This window comes from Thermobia domestica, chromosome 13 (assembly GCF_964235325.1).
Source record: "Thermobia domestica chromosome 13, izTheDome1.hap1.1, whole genome shotgun sequence".
NCBI lineage: Eukaryota > Metazoa > Arthropoda > Insecta > Zygentoma > Lepismatidae > Thermobia > Thermobia domestica.
Window position 1 is genome coordinate 24,752,119 of NC_137466.1, and position 23,399 is coordinate 24,775,517.

Below are 23,399 nucleotides of genomic sequence, written 5' to 3' on the forward strand. Positions count from 1 at the left end.
CTCCAAACACCCGGAAGATCTGCTGTCACAACAGACAACCCCTAAAGCCGCCCAAGCTCAGAACACGGTATTTAAATGCATTAAGGGAAGAAGACATACACATACACAACAAAGAAACAATTCACTATGGCCCATCAAAATACAGGGTAGCACGAAAGTACGTATACAGCCCGGCACTGATCAACTCATTGCTTTCTATATAATTTCTTATTGTTATCCATCAGATATACTTAGTTTCTTTATTATTTGTTCTTAAAACCTTTTTACTTATATCTTAAGCTCATAAGATCCGTGGCAAATAAACCCATAAGCTAGAATGTTATATTTGATCTATGCAGGGGTGTATACCTATTTTTGGGCCACGTATAAAATAGGTGAACTTTTTTGCAAACACCTCATTTTAAAAACAAAAGGTAGGGGAAAATGCCGGTGTTGTCGACTTAGTAATTATTTCTACATAAGAAATAAAATCTTTTACGTGCAAAACCAGTATCGTACGCAGAAATTTATATCGGGAGGGGTTCAAACTCAATATCAGGGTACTTTATATCAAAATTCCTAAAATTAGGCTAAATTTACATAAAAGTCGAAATTTCGGAGGAGGGAAGGTCGGGACCCCAGGACCCATCCCCTGTGTACGTCCCTGTGAAAAGCTATTTGTCAGTTACTGTGTATAAAAATGGATTTGTTAAAGATATTTAGCATCTACTTTTCAATCACGGTATGTTTTAATCATTGAAACACCAGAGACGGTATGAATTCATCACTGAAAAACTAGAGGTGGTATGGTATACCACCGAATACCGTCTCACTTCGACCACTGTATACCGCTATATATATATTCAGAAGTTCTCTCTCCTCATTTCTTGATAAAAAAAATATGTCATTTATCAACATTCGTCATTCGTATTCTTCGTATTCTCAAGACTTTTTACCGCCTTATGCAGAGTCGTTTTGACGTATGATTAGCGTAATATTAAAGGCATAACTACTGCAGGAAACATATGTTGGTTTAACACTTTAGTATGATACTAATCAATCGTCGGATCGACTCTGCATAAGGCCCTATGGTACGAATTTTCGAGTAAAAATATTTCACATTGAAGGTTTGAAAGAGACATTGCAACTTGATTCGCATTCGCAAAACTTCGGATCTATTAGAGGTACATGAATTCGCAGTTCGCATTCGCATTGGGAAGCAATGAAGGCGCGGCTTAATAGTATAATATTTGATTAATGGAACACAAATAATGCAAAAATGTACGTAGCGTTACGCTACACAATATTTGCAAAGGCTTGTACAAAATCAGGCTCAATAGCCCTCATCCCGTAGTGGCCTCTGCAAAAATTGTAGATGCAACGGAAAATAAGAAAATAATAATAAAAAAAAAAAAAAAATTCAAACATCACCTATAGTTTATAGCAATGCAACTAATCACAAACTTAGACAGAGCTTCTGTGTAGCATAGACGAAAATCGTTACAAAAAAAGTGCTAAAACATAAAGGAACAACATATTATACCCTAAAGAAGAAGAAGAAGTAATATAGACTGTCAGAAAACGAAGAAAATCAAACAGCTTAATTTTGAATCAATGTATGGTACGAATTTTATGTATTATATTTTCAAATTAGACATAATTGTAACTATTTATTTTACCTTGAGGTGCTACTTTCCCTGTTCTAACACTTATAGCTCTGATACGTCGACGGCACATTTTAAAGTTCACTTATACGAAGATATCTTCTATTTGTTTATGCTATAGATTAAGAATATGTGAACATCGTTTCCAATATATAGCCTACACAAAAATTACTCAAAAATCTATTGTGTAAAATTTGATGCACATCACGATCAAGACACAAATGGAAATTTATACTAATACGCTATTGAAACTTGCGTGCAGGTATTGTTCAGGTCATTCGGTTTATCTTCCGCAGATGGTGGCCCTGTGTCACAGATACATGCACCTGTTTTTAGAGTTGTTACTTGTTATTTTGGATAAACTTTACAATAGAAGCTTCAGCTGCGTATCGATATGTAGGACCGGTTTAAAAAGGTAATAGTAGAGTAAAGTAAGGCAGGGGTAGGTAGGGTAGATCAGGTTAGAAAAGTTTGGACCCATTTTGTAAAACTAATAGTGTTTTTTGCTTAAGGATAGCAACTGGATCTGGCAAAGTGAACCCATTATTTTTAATATATCTTATCTAGAACTCTCATCATTCAGCCTTAGCAATTCATCGCGACAAGTCTTTTGACTCAAACAGCGACTGCAATCGATTCATCTGACCCTGTTGCAGTCACTATCCGAGTCAAAGTAATGTACACTAAGAGTACAAGGGCCAAAATGTTATTAAACATTCCTCGTATAAGTAATTCATTATTTTTAAAACAAGCTGATGTGCCCCTTGTACTTAAGATTATAGTATAATTCTTAACATTATATTGTAAAACCTTGTCTCATATAGGATTTTTGGGTAGAGCATTTAATAAAAAGAGCGTCCGGAATCGTCTCCCACTACCAGTTTTATTATAAAAGTTTCCACTATAAAAGTATTTTCACAAAATACTGTACAAATTAATCTCTTTAATATCAGAGGTTAGTTATAGTTAGTCTTTGACCGTAAGGTCGCAGACAGGATCTCCAACAAAGCCCCGAAGCAGGCTAAGAGGAGTGGAATTAGGTGCCCAAACCCGCGAAGCAGGCTAAGCGGCTGAGGTTAGGATTCCCAGTCAGAGCCCCGAAGCAGGCAAAGCCAGGAGAAAGGATAGGCGTAGTCCCGAAGCAGACTAGAGGAGGGTCACCAGAAAACTGGTATCGAGCTGTCTTCGTCCATCCAATTTATAGGGTCCTTTGGGTGACGGTGGCGCTGCTGCTCCGATGTCGTCTTCCGCTCCGTGGAAGGAGCCAGAAGCCGTCGTCTATAAGTGACTAGATCCATCTGGTGGGAGATCCTCTTGCTGAACCACGTGGTGGTGTTTGTAAACACTGATGCGTGGAATTGTTTGTTTACAATATCACATACAGAGCGCGAGAGATAGCATGAGCTATGGGAAGCGGGAGGTAGGAGGGTGACAGTGGAGAGAGAGGGAAGATTTTTTGGTAGTGTTCCTCAGGGTGGAAAAAAAAATCATGTTTTTTTTTTTTTTTTTGTAAAAAAAATCATTTTTGTCGATTTTTTAAATTTAAATCAAATCTTTCTCCTCGTATAATACAAGTCACGAACTGAAGAAAAAGCATTGGGAATTAGTATTAAATGCTAATTATGCCATTTATGTGAAAGTATTGAGGTTGAATTTTGAATTATCCCCAATCGTTAACATATATCAATCCCAAACAATGTTTCCTAACCCTTTTAAATCATGGCTCTTTTTAAAGGTAAATTATAGACTTTCAGTCAAGCAACTACAGCACCATCCCTATTTATCCTAGGATCATGGTACATACATCACTCTCTTTAGAATAGAACAGCTTTTGAAACGGTAACATTCACATTTCCTTATCATGTCCCTGAAGCGGGTAATTTTGAGAGTAATTGGCATTTTTTTTTTTACTCTTTTTTTAAAAATGTTGATCCCCTCTGGATTTCCCTGTGTTACCGCACAGATCTCAAAATCAACTGGGAAATACTAAGGGGTGTACTAAATGTGTGTACAAAATTTCAAGCTTCTATCTTGAGTAGTAAGGGTGAGGAAACTATTTAACAATGAGCGAAGAACATTTCCACAATGACCCAGATGACTCGGATGTAATATAAAAAAATCCTCAGACATCCCTATTTATCCTACGATCATGATTCGTACATTATTCTCTTCAGAATAAAATAAATTTTCAAACGGCACCCTTCAAATGTCTCCATCGTGTATCTGGGGCGGGTAAATCACGAAAAAAAAAGGGAATTTTCTGTGAAAAATATCTTCTTTTTTAATTTTTACCTCTGTGGGCCCCTCCTTCTGTTTTAAGGCAGAGATCTGAAACAAATCTGAAAAATACTGAGGGGTGCACTGAGTAAATGTGCAAAATTTCAATCTTGTACGTGCAAAAGTAAGCCCGCGAAAGATAATATTCCCCAAATATCCCAGATTCCCGTATAAAACAGGATCTCAGGTAACAGTTTCCTGAGACATCCCTATTTATCCTAGGAACATAGTACGTGCATCATTTTCTTCAGAATAGAACAGTCTTTCAAACGGTACCATTCATATGTCTCCATCTGAGGCGGGAAAATCACGAAAAAACACTTTTTTGTTAAAAATATCTTTTTTTTTTAACATATTTTTTCCCTTCTGGACCCAGCTGTTTCCATGCAGATATCTGAAAACATCCGAAAATTATTAAGGGGTGCACTGAACGAGTGTGCAAAATTTCAGTCTTCTGAATGCAAAATGTAACCCGCCAAAAATAATAATAATACGCATGACAAAATATATCTTTTTAAATTTATGACGTCATCACACTATGCCTCAACGTAGAAAGGCGTGAAAGCCTATGTAACGTGTTCTAAAATGCCTCCTGTCTTGAAGAAAACGAAGTAAAAAGCCTTATTCGTATTTTTTTAATTGAATAATGAAGATTCTACCCTATCATCTAAAAATAGGTGATATAATTTAAAAGGTTAAGCATTAAGGAAAAAGTACAGCAACGTTTATCAAAATAACACTTTTTTTTTTTACAAAAGTTACTGAAGGAGGTGAAGGATCTAAACAGACATTGTGATATGGTGCATTGTCTATCACAAGAACTGAATTACTTGGCAAGTTAGGAATTAGCCGTGACTTCAATCACTTTTCATAGTTTTCATAATTCATGTCGTGATGATCGCCAGATTTCGTTCCAGATTTGAACATGACTAACGCGTCTGGAATGAAACCGTTTTCTCCGCCAGCATGCATGATTATTACGCGTTGTCCTTTAGAAATTGGTGTGAGTAAACCTGTATTTTTCTTATCGCTCCACGCGTGTTGTTTTGTGTGCGATGAATGCAAGTACGTCTCATCCGTGTAAATTATGGGGCGGTTCTGCGTTCTGTAATGATCTATAACCCGCAAATAAGCCAACCTCTTTGACCGAAATTCATCCTTTTCAATAAGTAGTCGTCTATTGTTTTCAGCCGTAATCCATCTAAATCCTAAGGAACGGATTATTTTCCGTAAAGACCAAGTGCTTCCATTAAAATTAATCTTTTCTGGAAGTACTCGCAACAGTGATTTTACAGAAGGTCGTTGACCGTGAACAATATGAAATTCATTAATTGTTCCACGATTAACGCATTTGTCAAAATCATCCACTGAGATTTTCGTTTTTCGTTGTGCTCGCTTCTTATTCGGAGTAGAAAAGCTCGTTCCCGTGATTTTGTTTTCTTCCCGCTCACTCAAAACACGTTTTAGTGTACTTACTGAAACACCGGTAGCTTCAGATACTCGCTTTTGCACTTGTTTTACATTAATTGGATTTCCACTGTCAGCCTCTCTCTTCATAAAATCATAAACATTAACCAAAATCTCTCTGCTTTGGCTGTGAATTACTTTCGATCCTCCAAGTTTTCCGCTCTTCTTACCCTCCATTATGATTTAAAAAAAGGAATAAACCAGCACACAACACAGATTAAAACAACACAGAACTATGCACAAAGAACCACTCTTCACTGAACACAAGTACACTGTGTCCAGTTTGGCTTCTGTATATGTCTCGTAAGACGCCCCCATCTGTGTCATAAATAACCACCCCGGGAGGGAGGGTACCAATAGGACCACTTTCTTTTACCAGAGAAAATGACAAACTTCCCTGTATGAAAGGGGAAGGAGTTGACAGGTCTGTAGCCACGATTTCCCTAAGGCTAGGACATGAGTCGTGGTCCCCAGAATGAATGGATTGCAAATATAAGTGGTGTTATGTGATATAATTTTTAGTTATTTTAGCTTACTCTACGATCATCATGTATTAAAAAAAAAAATAAACGAGTAAGGAAACCTTTAACGGACCGAGTGCACTTTTACATCATATTAAATAGATATGCAACTTTATTGTTCAGATTTTTCTAAATGAAGATGAGAAATGCAGGCTGCAGATTGATTCAAAGTGTCTTTGTCATCCCTTCCCAGAAATGCTTCAAATCGCCAAATTCTAGTTCACCGCTGTGGTAGTTAGCAACAGTATTACGATTGCGTGATCTTTTCAAGTGTGTTGGTGGCGGATTTCAAGGTCATAGCTCATACTATCCCTCGCGCCCTGTAGGATATTACACTCCCCTGGCTTGTTTAAAAAATAAGCCGAAGGGTTATTTTTCTTTATATGAGGGTTGGCAACACAGAAGTATCACACAAAAAATCACTAAAAACATTAATAACACTTGCAACACTGAAAAAAATCACTTTTCGGAGCAGTAATAAGGTAGCGGACGAAAGCACTATATAGTTAGTCCCTAATCACAGGCAGGATCGGTGCATAGTATATGTCACTTCATTTCCCTCGAGGTAGGGCTGTTTTAAGCTTTGGCTTGATACACATATATTAGTTCATTTATAGTGAGTGGTGTTGGAGCCTGTAATGTCGGTGGCTCCCTAGTTATATTATTGGTATTAAATGTGTCCATCGGAATTGGAGGAGATATTTCTAAGCGAGGCATTTTGGATATTTTTGGTATCGAGCGAAGACGGATATATAATATATATAAAATGATTAGAGTTATAAGTACTAAAAAAGCTGCTATTGACACTGAGATATATAGATGTTCCGTACTGGAAGAAGAGAAAATTCAAATTACGATTGGTAATTATCGGAAATCCTTTATAAAGTAAAATGTTTATGAAGCGTTGCTATTAATAAGGCGTTTATAAACAAAATATAAAAATATGCCAAGACCAATCAATAATATAATAATGAGGGTAGCAATTGCAAATATGGTCCATGGGAATGCATTGGAGAGATGAAATTCCGGCATCTTATCCAGCAAAGAGCTTTGTTCATGTTGGAGTAAGGAATTCATGGAAGTAATAGTACATTGTAGATTTTGAAAATTGTAGGTGAAGTTCAAATTTGGGTTCCTTGGTCATTTCCTATATATTAATGTAAAATTCGCCGATGTTCTAGTGCGAAGATTCAAAGTATCCGTTATTATACGTTGGAATTCTTCATATTTAAAAAAGTAAGTTGATGAGCGATTAACTGCATCAGCGGGTAACATGTGGTTTCTTTGGAACGCTATTTTAACAGATTTACGTGTAAGATGAAGTCCCATGGGTGTATATAGATAAAATTCCTCTGTCCGTGATAAAGTAGGTTTCAGATGGCAGCTATCAGTTGTATTTCGAAAAACTAAATTATAAAGACAGTTTGTTTTTTGAGAGCGAGGTTGTGCCTGTAATTTACATATAGAGAACATATGAGATTGGCATAGTGATAAGTCTAACTCATAGATTCCTTGGTCCGTCCAGATTGCATATTCAGGTGTTTGAATACGTATACGAGCTGTCTTAGTTAAAAATCCATTGTTAAAAATTTTATATCAAATGTGATAATCTTTAGTGTGTACAATTGGTGTTTGTAATGTCTAAATTGGCAGATTCTGGGTCGAATGAGATTAAAAATGCTTTTGAACACTGACAAAATAATCCAAGATCTCTTTCCATTAGTGTGCCCCGTAGGTTTATATTCTGTTTAATCATTTCTTTAGCTAAAGCAGGTTTTATTAAAATATCGTTAACTGTATTTTGAAGAATGCTTTGTATTATAGTATCAAAGTGTTGTTCCACATTTTGAAAATTAAGAAGAGCGATCAGAAAACGTTCGTTTGTGGCCGTTGTACATATCAATTGCAAAATACTATGATGAGTTTCGGTTATTAATTTTTCGACAGCTACTGAAAAGTTTGCCACAATTGTGTGAGTTCAAAATTACTTTTCTTAATTTCTTGTATTTGAGAATTTAGATAATCATTTTGTGCCTGCATTTGACTAATAGCTGCTTTTAATTTATGAACTTCATATAGACTATATCCACTAAGTCCAAAGTTTGCCAGTCCGTCGCGGTCTTTTGGAACATCCTGTTTTAAAATCACAAGGTATTATATCTTTGACTTTATTAGTGAATTGACGTTCTTTATCGTGCATAAGCGATACTAATTGTTCATATCCAGTACAAGAATCATTCGGAAGGTGTACTGCCGAAAAGTCTAAATGGAGCCTATAAGGTAAGAATTCGATTTTGTCATAACTGATTATAGGCTTGAACTTAGCTATAGATAACCCATATTGTGCGAATACAAGTTCATTCCCACATATGTCGTCTACAAGCAGTATTAGGAAGCGACAAGTTAAAAGGATCAGCATTCTGCTACTGCATATGCGTACTTCCTTAAAAAAAATAGTTCACTTTCAAGTTAATAAAAATACTGTCCGGTAGGGGAGTATTCAGATCGATACTGAGCCTGTCAAAGCCTCTACCATGTAAAACTTTGTCTCATATAGGATTTTGGGGTAGAGCATTTAATAAAAAGAGCGTCTGGAATCGACTCCCACTACCAGTTTTATTATAAAAGCTTCCACTATAAAAGTATTTTCACAAAATACTGTATAAATTAATCTCTCTAATATCAGAGGTTTGACCGTAAGGTCGCAGACAGGATCTCCAACAGAGCCCCAAAGCAGGCTAAGAGGAGTGGAATTAGGTGCCCAAAGCTCCGAAGCAAGCAGTGGGCAGGTTAGATGGCCAACAGAGCCCCGAAGCAGGCTAAGCGGCTGAGGTTAGGATTCCCAGTCAGAGCCCCGAAGCAGGCTAAGCCAGGAGAAAAGATAGGCGTAGTCCCGAAGCAGACTAGAGGAGGGTCACCAGAAAACTGGTATCGAGCTGTCTTCGTCCATCCAATTTATAGGGTCCTTTGGATGGCGGTGGCGTTGCTGCTCCGATGTCGTCTTCTGCTCCGTGGGAGAGGCCAGAAGCCGTTGTCTGTAAATGACTGTAGATCCATCTGGTGAGAGATCCTCTTGCCGAACCACGTGGTGGTGTTTGTAAACACTGATGCGTGGAGTTTTTGTTTACAACATCACATAGGATATTACAAACACTGGATATTACTGTTCTATACAAAGGAAAATCTTGCCAAATATTCAAATGAAAAAAAAATCAAGAACAAAATTAATATCAATTAAAAAATGAAAACACTCACCGCTAATGATAGACATGGCGTAAAAATTTAAAATATCGCTCTCCAAGTGACAAACTATCAGCAAATTTACGCCGCCATAAATGCCAGTAAAAATGCATAATTGCTGATTCCACACACGAAAAAATAAGATAGCAAGCGCAATTGCGCAATACTCAACTTCCCATTACTGAGAAATGTTGCTTTCGCACAGACGTCGTTTTATTAAAGCGAGTACACTTGCTACTATTACAAATAAAAAAAAAAAAAACAATAAATGCTCACTTTTATCATACGTCAGAAATACCTTCAGTCTTCGACCACGTGCTTCCTCACACTTCCTACAAGAAGACAGAACATGTGACATCATTCATTCTTTATTCATCCATGTCGTACATTATTGGTCAGAGACTAGTACATAGGACTTGTCAAATAATAAGAAGGCATTTCAATATAATTGATACTACATTATTTTACAAACTATCATCCAAGTATTCATTAATATGATAATACATCTTGTTACATAAAAAATTAAATAGTTCATTTTTGAAGTTGCGTATGTTTTTGATATCCTTTAAATAACTTGGGAGCTTATTAAACAACTTAGCGGACATAGGAAGAACACTTCTTTTGGTGCACGCATAGTTTTGGTATGCTGTGAATATGTTGTTCTTTTGTCGTGTGTTGTATGAATGTACATCGTCAACATGAAGAAAGCTACTTTCATTTCTCTTTACATATATGATACTTTTGTATATGTACAGACAAGGCACAGTTAAAATTTTATTTGACTGAAAGATCCTTTTGCATGAGGACCTTGGTGATAGATTAAAAATAGATCTTATTGCCTTTTTCTGTAGACGAAAAGTAGTAACACTGGAATAGGAGGCTCCCCAGAAAATTATTCCGCAATTTAACAAGGATTGAAACTTACCATAGTACAATAACAGCAAAGTTTCTTTTGACACTGAACCACGTAGTCTATAAATGACAAAACAGATACGGCTTAATTTGCTGTTTAGCTCAGTAATATGTGCATCCCATGTAAGCCTATTGCTTATTGTTACACCTAAAAATTTAGTGGATTTTGAATAGTCTACATCAGTTGAATTTATCACAATGGGAGGTACTGTTCGAGGTGTACATGAGTAATGAAAATTTAGTGCTTTTGTTTTCTTTGCATTTATCAGCAGTTGATTCTGAGATGTCCATTTTATCAAACGCTCCACAGTTTGTTTTAATTTACTTTCTAGTTCAATTGTATTGTCCGCTGTTACAAGGACATTTACATCATCAGCATATAGTACAATATGTTGGGGATACATATATTGAACAAGATCATTTATGTAAAATAAAAAAGGAATTGGCCCAAGAATTGAGCCTTGAGGAACACCAGCAGAGATAGTAGCAGTTTCGGATGAAAATGTGACTTGCTTATTGTTAATTATTTTTTGTATTTTTACTACTTGTTTTCTGTTTGTCAGGTACGAGCGAAACCATTCATGTACTACACCCCTAATACCATATTTCTGGAGTTTTGCCAGTAGAAGTGAATGTTGAACACTGTCGAATGCCTTGGAGAAATCAACAAATAAACCTACTGCATATTTTCCCTTATCAAGTACTTTAGAAACTTCTTTAATAAAGTTAAACAACGCTGTATCAATTAATTTGTTTTTTTGGAAGCCATGTTGAGAAGATGAGATTAGGTTATGGCAGGATATAAAATTTCTCAAGCGCGATAACATTAGTGATTCAAAAATCTTCGAGAAAACAGACAAAATAGAAACAGGCCTATAGTTTTGAACATCATAAGTATTTCCTTTTTTGTGCAAAGGTATAACTTTTGCAGTCTTCAATCTGTCGGGGAAAATGCCTGATTCAAATGATACATTTACAAGAAAGCATAGTTGTTTCACTATTAAATGCGCACTCTTTTTTATAATTAGGGATGGGACTTCATCTATACCTGCAGAACGGGTACTAGAAAGCCTTTTGATACAGTCCAACAATTCTTCTTCAGTTACCGGAGTTACATACATACTATGTTTGTTGCATGCAATATTTGGCTCTACAGCGAGATCCGACTTTCCAGGTGGTAAATTCGTATCAAGAAAATACTGATTAAAGACTTCAGTAATAACAGCAGGATCAGCGAAAGAATTGTTTCTATAATTAACTTGTGATATTTCGCGCATTGGAACAGTCTTTGATGAATTGTTTATTACGTTCCACGCACCTTTCATTTTGTTTTTATATCCGTGTATTATAGTGTCATTGTGGATTCTTTTGGCTGTTCGAATAACATTCTGATATATTCTTTTGTATGTTTTTATATGGGAAATAACTTTATCTGGTAAATTAACACAGGTTTTCTTAAGTTTATGATAATATACAAGCTTTTGCTTTGAAATTTTTATTCCTTGCGTGACCCACTTTTTCATCTTATTAAGATCTTTCCGTAACTGTAATGGAAATGCTATGTTAAAATTATGTAAGAAAACATCAACAAAATAATTGAATTTGTCATTAGCACTAGGTAAGTCGTACAAGGGATTCCAAGATTCACGAGATAATAGAAAACAAAAATAATTTATATTTTCCGTTGAAAATAATCTGGTTGTTCTCGTTATCGGTTTTGGACTTCCCTTCACCAGTTTCCCGGTAGGTATTCTACAATAAATGGCTTCATGATCAGAAAATCCAAGTTCAGTAACTTCAAAGAAACATTTAAGATTACTTTTTGGAATAATAATTTGGTCGATAGCTGTCTTTCCTTGACGAGTAGGTACGTTAATAATAGTTTGTAGTTCATATAAATTTAACATATCTTGAAATTTAGATTTATCAGTTGAATTCTTTAACCAATCTATGTTTATATCCCCACAGATAACTACACTACTAAATTTTCTACGTAAGTTCGCTAGAAGTTTCTCAAAATTTTTAAAGAAAATTCCTAAATCACCAGAAGGGGTCCTATAGATACACACAATACAAATATTTAACTCTTGAAGTTTTGATGCGACTACCTCACAATGCATTTCAACGCAAAAATTCCAAACGTCAATCTCAGTTGCATGTATATAAGAGCGAGCAAAAATTGCGACACCACCTCGACTTTTGACTGTACGAGAGTAGTGAGTAATAATATTAAAACCGTTTAAACTAACCATATTAACGATATTTGCATCTAACCAGTGCTCACATATACAAAGAAGCTGTACATTTGAGAAGTCGCTTTCCAACAATACCTCCAGAAGATCAATTTTGTTCCCTAAACCTTGCACATTATGAAAAAGAAGGTGTAAAGAATCAGTATTTCCTACCATAAAAAATCATTGGATAACATCTTACGCATTCTCTTCCGTCGTTCTATCTTTTGAGCATTTCCAGTTATGTTATTACAATCTTCTGCTTTATGCACTGAACTACTTGGCCTTTGTATTAAGCTAATCCTATCAATATGATCTACTCCTACACTACCACACTCTACGTTAATATTGGAGTATGTGTCAAGTGTCTTGCATACGTTATTGCTACTGTCTCTTACTACAGGTGCTGCTAGACTTTCATTATTGTCTAACGATGTTTGCCATGGTAAAGGGATGACGCTTGTCGAGACTACAGATGATGATTCTACAAGTTCAGCAAATTTATTACACATTGAACGTTTTCCAGTGTTGTTTAAATGTAGTCCGTGTTTAGTAAAATTATCCCTTTCCATAAAGCCCAAATCAACGTACCTTACATTACAATAACCTTTGCATATTTTGGAAATTTTGCTGTTTGTTTGTTTTAAATGTACATTAACACAGGAGTTACCGTCTAAGTCATGTCTATGTGGAATACCTGCTACAATTACGTTAGTGTTATTTAACATATTTAGACACTTGTACAGATTTACCACAGCTTTGTTACCCTCACCACGTGCAACATCGTCCCCCCCGCCAATGATTATTAGTGTGTCTTTCATACTCATATCCTTGCACAGTGAACCACAGTCTCTCATTGTTTCACTCATGGTGGCACCCGGCTTCGTGATACATGACACTTCATAACTGTTGCTTAATACGTCTTTTAACAGAACTGCTGTGTTTCTGGCGTGACTGTCCCCTAGAATTAATATTTTCTTATTTCCACTTTGTTTGCTATTCTTCTGTCTAGGGTGACGCTTTTCCTCATGCATTGTTTTCGTAGGTATGTTTACCGTTTCTTGTTTGCCTTGCACACTTTTTACTTTTCGATTTTGGTTTGTTGTCACTTCGATGTCCAGTAGCTCATACCGGTTTTTCACTGGAATTGAGTATTTGGTTTTCAACGCATCCTTTGTTTTGGCCTCACTATTTTTCAACCTTTTAGTTTTATTTACACTACTGCTACTACATGCTGCCTGCAACTTAACTTCTTGAGTAACACCTTGCACTGCAAACTTAACCTGTTCACTTACTTGTTTTACATTATATCGTAGTTCAGCATTTTCGGTTTTCAAATAATCCACTTCACTTTTTAAGGCACACAACTCTTCATACAATATACTCAAAATTTCAGATGAAGTACACTCACATTTATCATTTTCTTTATTTTATTCTAGCAGTATTATGGTCAGCAGCAAATGACCATATTTCGTTTGTTCACCACAAATTTCACTCGGCGAGAGCTGGGACCAAACCAGAGACCCCACGAACAAGAAGTGAATGATCTACCACTGACCCACCGCAGCCCAGTAAGGCCCTATTACATTCCTATTCAGTTCTTTGAGAGATACATCACACTACCAAACTATCATATGACTGTACGGAGACACCTAGTGGGAAAAATATGAACTACCACCTATCTTTCAACTAAGGACGTCACACCAAAGGCACGAATAGTCCCAACAAGTGAAACAGGCAGTAACAGTTCCAGGAAGTGACTGAATCTATAAGAACCAATTAAAGTCACTGTTTGAGTCTAAGTGAAGTCTTGCCTTAATCGCTAATATTTCTTTGCTCTTCACTAGATACTCATTCGTCTATACTGTATTACTTAGCAAAATTAGTAACTTCTCCAGCTGTTAAAAGTTGCAAATTACACTATTCAGGGGTTAACTGCTGTAACGCCGGACCAATTTTAGAAAATTTGCCAGATGAACTGGATAATTTAGTTTTTGAGGAAAGGTGACTGAAAGTCACGTGAGGGAAACAGTTGAAGTTAAGAGCATAACTTTTGTTGTTAGTTGTTTCTGAGGTTGTAACCGGCACTATACGTGGGAGCGGGAAGGACTATTTCGCGGAGATTTATGGGAAAGGCAGTGTGAAAATGGTGCGTAAATGACAAGATTGGTTCATATCGTCTTTGAGGTTTATCGAGTTGTACAAAACTAAAGAGTGTCAGTTGTTGAAATTGTGTGAAAGGCATGGTCTACTAAACAGGCGAACAGTTTGTCGTAAATGTGAAAACGAATTGAAACTACAGAAAAGAAGGGAACATTTGACCAAACCTACATTGCAGAAATTCTGCCGGTCGAAAATAGTATTAATACTCCTAAAGCACACTTGAAACCTAAAATACAGCTATGTTACATAGTATTTAATCCTGCCGCCTGCAGAAATTTGTTCCTTATGAATATGTCTTCAATTTTCCTTTAAATTTTGCAAAAACGTGTCCCTTACCTTGACCAAAACCGAAAGTTATTTACTATTCGTAACGAAATTTCTCTTACAAATATGTTATAGGGTCAAATTGCGATACTAATGAGAAAAGGCTATAATTCCGCTGATGACCCCATGATCATAGAAGTATAAAACTGTTTTAAATGTTATTTTACTATTTAATTATAGTTAAAATACGATTACTCCTGTTTCATTTCCATACTATAGGTGTAATTGTATTTCGCAAATATTTATTTTCCTGGTTCCTTTATTCTTCACTGCAGTATGCAGTTTGTATGCATATTGTATTACTGCGCAAACGCACACTATTAAAGTGTTCATTGCTGCAAACTCTACCATATTCGGAAATTTCGAAAACAGTGATCATATGACAAAAACTACACTGCATATAACACAAACCAACTTTGCTAGGTGGTCACTAAGAAGCACGAATGCTATCTAACTGAGTAAGGGCGTTGGCACAGCAGGGGTTTCACACAAGAATAGGTCCGTAAGGAGCAGGCAGGTCAGCGATAATGGATATACGAATTTACATTTTCCGTTACCGTGAATATTGAATCTATAGTATGTGTTAATAAAACAAACTGTGCACCTCTACCTATTCGGCAAGTACCACACTAGGTATATAAAATATTAATCAAGTATAGTGGTTTAGATGCCATTATGTTATAGAAGTACATCGAATAAATATGAAATGTTCTTTCACAAGAGCAAAAAATCAACAATAATGTTAACAATCCAAGCACTTACATCCTTATATCCCACCTTCCTAACGGGCCTTCTTCCTGCGGATACGCTCCCTGACGTGCCATCAACTTCGCACTGTGTCGTCTCATTTAGATATACTTCTCGGTGTTTTCGTGAAGAAGTTCTGGTTAAGTGATGTAAAGTAGATCCAGAAATACAGGAACTAATTAATATGCTGAATCTACTTGCGGGGCAAAGGTCGAAAGATCTGATGTTTTAAACGCTCGTTATTATTATTATTATTATTAAAACATTTAAGCGTTTTAAATCATTCACCGCACATAGTGATAATAAGTTGGACAAATATGAAAAACATTCTAAAAATAAATTTTAAAAAGTTGTTCCTGATCCTTCATTTTATATATTATGTTTGTGGTAATTTCTCTTGTGATGCCCTAAAGTACCCTAGTTGTAATATCGATCACTTATAGTAAGTTTCCTGTGTGTACAGGTTGTGCAGTTACTTGACTACGGCAGTTTACATACTAAAGTCCTCTTATGCAGACTTTAATGTTGATGTCTAGTTTAAGTTTAAATTGGCATTGGTGTCGCTCCAACCTTTGTTACGTAATCATACAATCTATATTAAATTGCAAGCTACGAAACCTATGAATCAACTAGATTCGTCAGTGTTCCCTCCTCCTTAAGGGGCTTCACTCGCGCGTACGAACACGACACATCTCCAGCGAAGAGTTCGATTCACACTCGTGCGCGCACACAATAGTGAATAGCGAAAGTAGGACCGCTCTTGAAGCAACCATGGCCTCTAATTGTAGTGGAATATCGCAACTCAGAAAAGAATTTTAATTGAAAAAATAGGCCTAGGGATCGCCAGTGTAATCCTTGACCATGTTAGCTGGCGACCAGATTCGTTTCTTGGTAAGAGGTTTACGTCCCTTATTAGCAGCGAGGCTATTTGAGACGGGGACGTATTATTTGAAATGTAATCCAAATCACTATAATACGTTCAAATTTCAAGTTTTACTCACCGGGAATTGATCTCGGGACTCACAAGCAACTACTACCAGCGGGGAGTGTACAAGCATTTTCGTGAAACAACAGTTAGATTTTTATATAGGGGTGTGGCAGGTGTATTTTGGAGATGTTTCATCGACCCTTTAGCTAAAATGTTGTGCAACAAGGTGAAAAATACTCAAGTTCAGAATGTGAAAAACTCTGAGATTCAAGTGAAATTTTCAATTAGAATAATAAAATAAGTTTACATATTAGTGTTCTTCGTAAGCTTCAAATGAAATAACCAAATTTAAATGTCTTTATATTACATGGTAGCTCTTAAAAATTATCCTCTATTAAATCATAAGAATACTTAAAATAAATATTTCTTGCAGATAATGATTGAAGAAAGTAATAGTGAAGAAATTGTTTCAAACTTATTTAATATCGCTGTACAAATCAGTGAAAATTGTAGAGCAATTGCATATGATTGCAATTTTACAAATTCTGATGAGAGGGTGCCTAGTCATAAGCTATTTCAGATTCTTACACACCCACCTAAGAAAGTAGTTATTCAAGAAAAATGTACTAAACAGAGACAGTTTATAATCGATGTTTGCTCAGTAAACAGTTAACTTGATTATATGCCCAGTTGGATTTCTGAGCTGTACCTAGGTAAGCCAATTATCGTTCAACAAACCTGTGTCATATTTTTTTCTTCTTTCACGAATGTTTCATTTTATTCGATAATAAAACATTTTCATGTATTATTAAGGTATACAATTCTTCGTCCAAAATGTAATAAATACTATAAAGGTAACCAAGAAAGTACTGTCGCTTTTTGTGGAGGTCTGTGTTCAATTTGCCTTCACACCGTGAGTTGAATGCGAATGGAGATCAGGCGAAGGTCAGTTGTTGGTGGGGGTATATATACAACATACTACCTGCTTTTGGCAGTTTAGTTACACCGTGAACTTGCATAACAACAGACTGAACACTCAATTTGGCCTCACACCGTGAGTTGAATGCGAATGGAGATCAGGCGAAGGTCGGTTGTTGGTGAGGGATATCCAACATACTACTTGCTTGTGGCAGTTTAGTTACACCGTGAACTTGCATAAAAACAGACTGAACATGGGACCTCCACAGAGCGTCATAAGAACGTGTATGCTGTACGAGTTCAAACTAGGGTAAAACGCCGCTGCAGCGAGCCGAAAGATATGGTCAGGTTGCCGTGACTACGCGAACAGTGTAGCGGTGGTTTAACAAGTTTAACGACGGTGACGAAACACTCAAAGACGCACCACGTACCGGAAGACCAACACATGTACATTTCTCCAATTTGTAAATGCGCAAGTAAAACTTTCTAAGTCCCTTAAAGTTGTATGTTTGTCAACAACGCATTCTGAGTGAGACGAGGGGAAGGAATGATAAAAGAAACAACACTTACGAACACAGCTCACAGTTTGCTGTTTGAAATTCTCAGTTCCTCTTTTGTTACTTCTTATAATGATAGTTACAGTACAAAACAGTACCTTAGCATTAATGCAACAATATTTTCTCTCTCTCCTTTTTTTTTTTTTTTCTAAGAAAACACACACACTTCTCGACGAAAAATAAAGATCGTCATAAAAACAAGGGTAGTTAAGGAGTTCGTTCTTTATCAAGGCAACTGAAGGAGCGTTCTCTAGTTGTTGCGATAGCCATGCGTGTTAAGTAGTCTGTTTTTTGTGTTGATGCAATACTTTTTAACCTGGTTCGAATCCCACTCCATGCATTTCTCTTTTTTTAATTTGTAATTTTTCAGTCATTCTTGCCGTATATTTTTTAGTACATGTATTACACGGAGGTGATGGGCAATTTTCTAATTTATCCAAAAATAAGGTGTACAAGCGTAGAACCTTTTCTATATATCCCAATGTGAGTCCCCCTTAGTGTAAATCACTTCTTGCATGGATCCATAAGATTTTCGTAAACCTGTAAATAAATCCGAAGATCTAGTGTTCAGGAAATCAGTATCAGATCCAATACCTCCTTCATCACTACCAGAACGCAATTCATATTATTATTATTATTATTATTATTATTATTATTATTATTATTATTATTATTATACGCATCTTTGGTGTGGGAGACCCGGGTTCGATTCCCGGCGGGAGCTCATGTGGTTCGGGGCCTACGTTAAGTTGTAGGTTTACTTCTCATATAGCCTCACTGCTGAAGAGGGCGCTAAACTCAAAATCAATTATTATTATTATTATTATTATTATAAGTAGGGAACAGAATAAAGGTTTGACGGTATAAGCGTAAAACCTTTTCTATATATCCCAATGTGAGTCCCCCTTAGTGTAAATTTAGTGAGACATTTTATTTCTTCCCAGTATAGACTTTATTGTTCGCTTGGTGTATCAGAACCATTTTAGATAGGTTTTCACGACGATCTCACATTTTTTCGCTTAAAAGTTTTAATAGCTCTCAATAGTATCACCGCTTGCTAGAGTCAATTGCAACTCAGAAGAATGCATTCAGTTACATAATACCTTGGCCATAACCTTACTCCGAACATTCTCACTGAGTATTTTACGAGAGAAGATTATGTGTGTTCTCTACTGTTTTCAAATCGGTTTTGTAAGCCATACGTTGAATTACGATTTAAAAAAAAAAAAAAACAAAAAAAAAAACGTTGTATATTCTTTTTAAAGATAAATGATGTGCTCAAAAGTGAGATCTCTTTCACATTTTCCCATAGAAAAGCTTGTCTGAAGAGAAATCAAAATGAGGCCATAATGGGACACTATTTAGTGTATCTTAGATCCTACACAGGGCAATGTTTCAATTACGAGGGGAAAGGACACCTAGAAAAAACACTGAACTCGCTGCCGACTGTGTTCAGCATTCAGATTTGGGAACCTGTCTCGTCAATATTTTTCTCATGCTCTGCCACACATTTGTGCTCTTCAAGACTTCATCAGAGGATGTTGTAACTTCTGATACAAATGCCTATAATCTCTATAGCACACCAAAGGTTTTGATTTTGCAATACTGTCATGGATAATATCAATGTTTTCTGGGTCAGTATTATTGAAGGTGCACTGGAGCGAAGTTCATTAACAATGAACCTTTGACCTTTTAGAAATCTGCAACTCAAATTCTCACAGTAGCATTAGGAGTACCACGGTTTCTCAACAATTGACACATATCTAGATGGATTTTTGAGGTGATATCCTTCTAGTAGAGGTACCCAGTAAAAGCTCGGTAATGCGCACCACAGAGCCGGTTAGGTTGCAATGAGCTATCCGTTCTGTTCGACTCGGCTTAAATGAACCATCCTCTCGAGTCGGCTCGGTTGAGGTGCGCCATCGGTAGACGTGATATATGAGCGGCCTTTCTGAACTTGGCTCTGTGGTGAACAAGGCGCGAGCCGACCAATTCCACAATTAGAGTTGCCACGTTTCATTCAACGCATTCAAATAAACTGAGTTTAGTCGCTAGAGCTTAGATCATAAGACTATTCATGGCTTTGGGTTGATTGTTTTAACAAAAGAGACACTGACCAAAGCTTAAAACTCACTTTATTTTAAATTATAATTTGTAACTGTTTCGGATATCTAGCATATCCTTCTTCAGACACTATCGAAATTAATGAAGAAGGATATGCTAGATATCCGAAACAGTTACAAATTATAATTTAAAATAGTGAGTTTTAAGCTTTGGTCAGTGTCTCTTTTGTTAAAAGCTTAGATCAGTTGTCGCTTTTATGCAAGTGACTGTATGTTCGGTTTAGTGGGTCTTCTTGTATCTGATCTCTCCTTAAAGAAATCCTTGGTTCGGCTGTGAAGAGGATTGTTACAAAATTTTACAAAGTTCTTGTAAAGTCAGGTGTAAATTTGCAACTTGATAAATTTCTTGTATAGTTGCCTTGAAGAATTAATGGATTTACGCAGTGTTCAGTAGCTTTGGTCGGTTCATGTGAGTAGTGTTTTCATGGGTTTTCATTGAACATTTGTAAAACAAACACTAAAAAGAACTATGATTTATTATTATTATTATTATTATTATTATTATTATTATTATTATTATTATTATTATTATTATTGAAGATTTCACAGGTTTTGTTTACAACACGGTTCGCATCCATAGAACACCGCAAGATTTTCATTGAAGATATTCAAGTGACAATTAACTCACATTTTCTTTACTGTTAATGCACTCTGCTGTTGTGTTGGAGATATCAGTAAAAGTGTTTAATGAGTATCAATTTGGGCAACAACGACACGCTGATGTTCTCTCATGCTCCACAGCGTAAGCGTAAAGATTCATGAATTAGCTTAAATGAATTTTCTAAAAAGTAGTCCAAACTTTTGAATATATATAGGGTAATTTTGAATAGGCCTAATACAGGCACATTAAAAACAAAATGATGATATAGAAATATAATTTGACAGAAACAAGAAATATCTTGTCTAAAGTTCAATCTGTTGGTTAAGTTACTTTTAAAATGTAACGCTTTACTTTGTCATCAACTTTTCCTTATATACAGTATATGACATAAGTTATACTAGGTGATAGTTGTTGCTAATATAACTCGTAGTCGGTTCGGAAGTGGTGCGCTATTTGTAGCGAAGCTCCAATAGCTAGCTACAAATTTTGTAGCTCTAGCTCCAGCTGCGCTACAAGTCAACCTGTAGCTGTAGCTGAGCTACATATTTTTATAGTTTATAGCGAATTTTGCACTAAAACTACAAATAAATCTTTTCCAGGACGCAAAAATAGTTTGTAACTCCAACATTTCCTCACAATTTTTAGTAAATTTTTATATGATGATAGGAAGAAAATATGATTGTTTTCTGATTTCTGTCTCCAATTATTTTGCAACATTACAAGAAAATTTTCTGAAATAAATTGCGTATTGACGATCGGTCAAAAGGATAGTAATGACTCTTAAAAAAGATGTACATGCCATTCTAGCAACGAAAGCTAGAATGGCATGTACATCTTCTTTAAGAGATATGGCATGTACATCTTTTCATGCTACATTTTTTTGGGGGGAGGGGAATATATATATATATACTTTACAAAGAACAGACAAACTGGATATTTTACTGTGAAATGCAAATTGACAGACAAAGCTTTTATGTAACATTTTAACCAAACTTTTAAGTTCAGTAACACATGTAGATGCCATGACATATATTATGATACATGATGCCAAGTAAACTGCATTTGTGACAAGAGCTTAAGTAGCGAATACGTTTCTGGAAAACGCTAATAGTTGTAGCGAGCTACAATTTTTATCATGTAGCTATAGAGCAGCTACTTTTGAAAAGTAGCTTTCCGATCACTGCTCATACTAAAATAATGTTGGCAAATGGTAAATATACTAAATACTTGCCTTCAACGTGTGCGTCTCGGGTCTATTCTTGGCAATCTTGCTTTTCTCGATTTCAACAAGCGATAGAACGAAATGTATCACCTTTCTCAGTTGGTTTTCTGTATGCTCAGAAAACTCTTAAAAGTTAAGTATATGTTTTAGAGTACTCGGGTCATAACCAAAGAAGGGGCAAGAAAACCATAGCCCTACTCACCTGAACCGATGAAAACTAGTAAACATTGCTTAAATCGATTAATTCTTCACAATAACTATGCAAAAACTGTATGGAGTTCAAAATAGTGGTGTCAACCGGCTCGGCTCGAGCCCTGAGCCACCGGCTCAGCTTGAACTCCGACTCGGTTCAACTGAACCAACAGCTCGAGTCGGGTCGATTGGAATGAGCCATTGGCTCGGTTCGGCTCGCCTCAGGTGAGCCATTGGCTAGAGCCGGGTCGGTTGGGGTGAGCCATAAGCTTGGTTCTGTTCAGCTCAGGTAAGCCATTGGCTCGAGCCGGCACGGTTGGATGAGCTCTTGGCTCGGCTCACTTCTCAGTTCGACTCGGTGGTGACTGAGCCGGGAGTCAAGCTGCTCTAGCCGTTGACAATTTGGAACCTGAAAAACACCGATTTGAAAGCAATAGAGAACACACATAATCTCCTCTCGTAAAATACTCAGTGGGAATGTTCGGGGTAAGGTAAGGCCAATGTCTTATGAAACAATGCATTCTTGTGAGATAGACTCTAGCAAGCGGTGATACTGTTGAGAGCTTTTAAGCGAAAAAAATGCGAATCGTCGTGAAAACCTATCTAAAATGGTTCTGATACACCAAGACAACAATAAAGTCTATAGGTGTAACCAGCGCCGTAACTTATATTTTTTCTGAGGAGGAGGCAAGCATTAATACGCGTATTAGGGTATCCTAGAAAAGTTGTTTTTCTAATTCTTGGGCCCCATCTTTCTCTTACTCTTTATGGATCCCCGAAGCCTGTGGGCCCTCCCGCACAGCAAGGTCTGCGGGACCATTAGTTGCGCCCCTGGGCCCGTTTCATACATGAGAAATTATTTGGTCTAGGAATTAATTCGTGCGGGTGAACAAGAGATGGCGCAACGAACGGAGCGTCCCACAGTTCCGTGTATCTACACATGTGTTGCAAACCCCTGTCATCGCGTATCGTTCGTAGTATAGGGCAGTGGATTAAAGCGTCAACAACACCAGTTTGTAGTTAAGTGAACATGGCGCAATTTGTGCCTGATAAAGTGTTTTTGCGGGGTGTCCTGCTGCATTACTTTAACATGCAGAAAAGTGCGACTGAAAGTCATCGTATTTTGGTGGAAGTGTATGGTGACCATGCTCTAGCTGAGCGAACGTGTCAGAAGTGGTTTGCACGGTTTAGAAGTGGTGATTTCGGCTTGGCAGACCAAGAGCGAGCTGGACAGCCAAAAAAATTTCAAGACGAAGAATTGACAGCATTGCTCGAGCAGGATTCGTGTCAAACGCAGGAACAACTTGCAGCAGCATTAGGCGTTGATCAAACA

General features: G+C 36.7%; 2 protein-coding genes across 5 annotated transcripts in view; one reads left to right on the forward strand and one right to left on the reverse strand.

Moving 5' to 3' along the window:
- The first annotated feature begins 1,448 nt into the window (after positions 1-1,448).
- Positions 1,449-23,399, forward strand: part of LOC145668050 (uncharacterized) — a 126,996-nt gene continuing 105,045 nt past the window's right edge. For 3 of the 4 annotated variants that reach the window (XM_081735528.1, XM_081735530.1, XM_081735527.1), the window contains exon 1: positions 1,449-1,600. The gene's annotated coding sequence lies outside the window, so the exon portion shown is untranslated. Of the gene's footprint in view, positions 1,601-1,652; positions 2,059-23,399 lie in introns of those variants that run through there. The other variant, XM_081735531.1, reaches the window with a different exon arrangement.
- Positions 9,458-13,713, reverse strand: LOC145668049 (uncharacterized). The gene has a single exon (XM_081735526.1). The coding sequence runs from the start codon at positions 13,323-13,325 to the stop codon at positions 12,462-12,464; it is 864 nt and encodes a 287-aa protein (XP_081591652.1). The 5' UTR covers positions 13,326-13,713; the 3' UTR covers positions 9,458-12,461.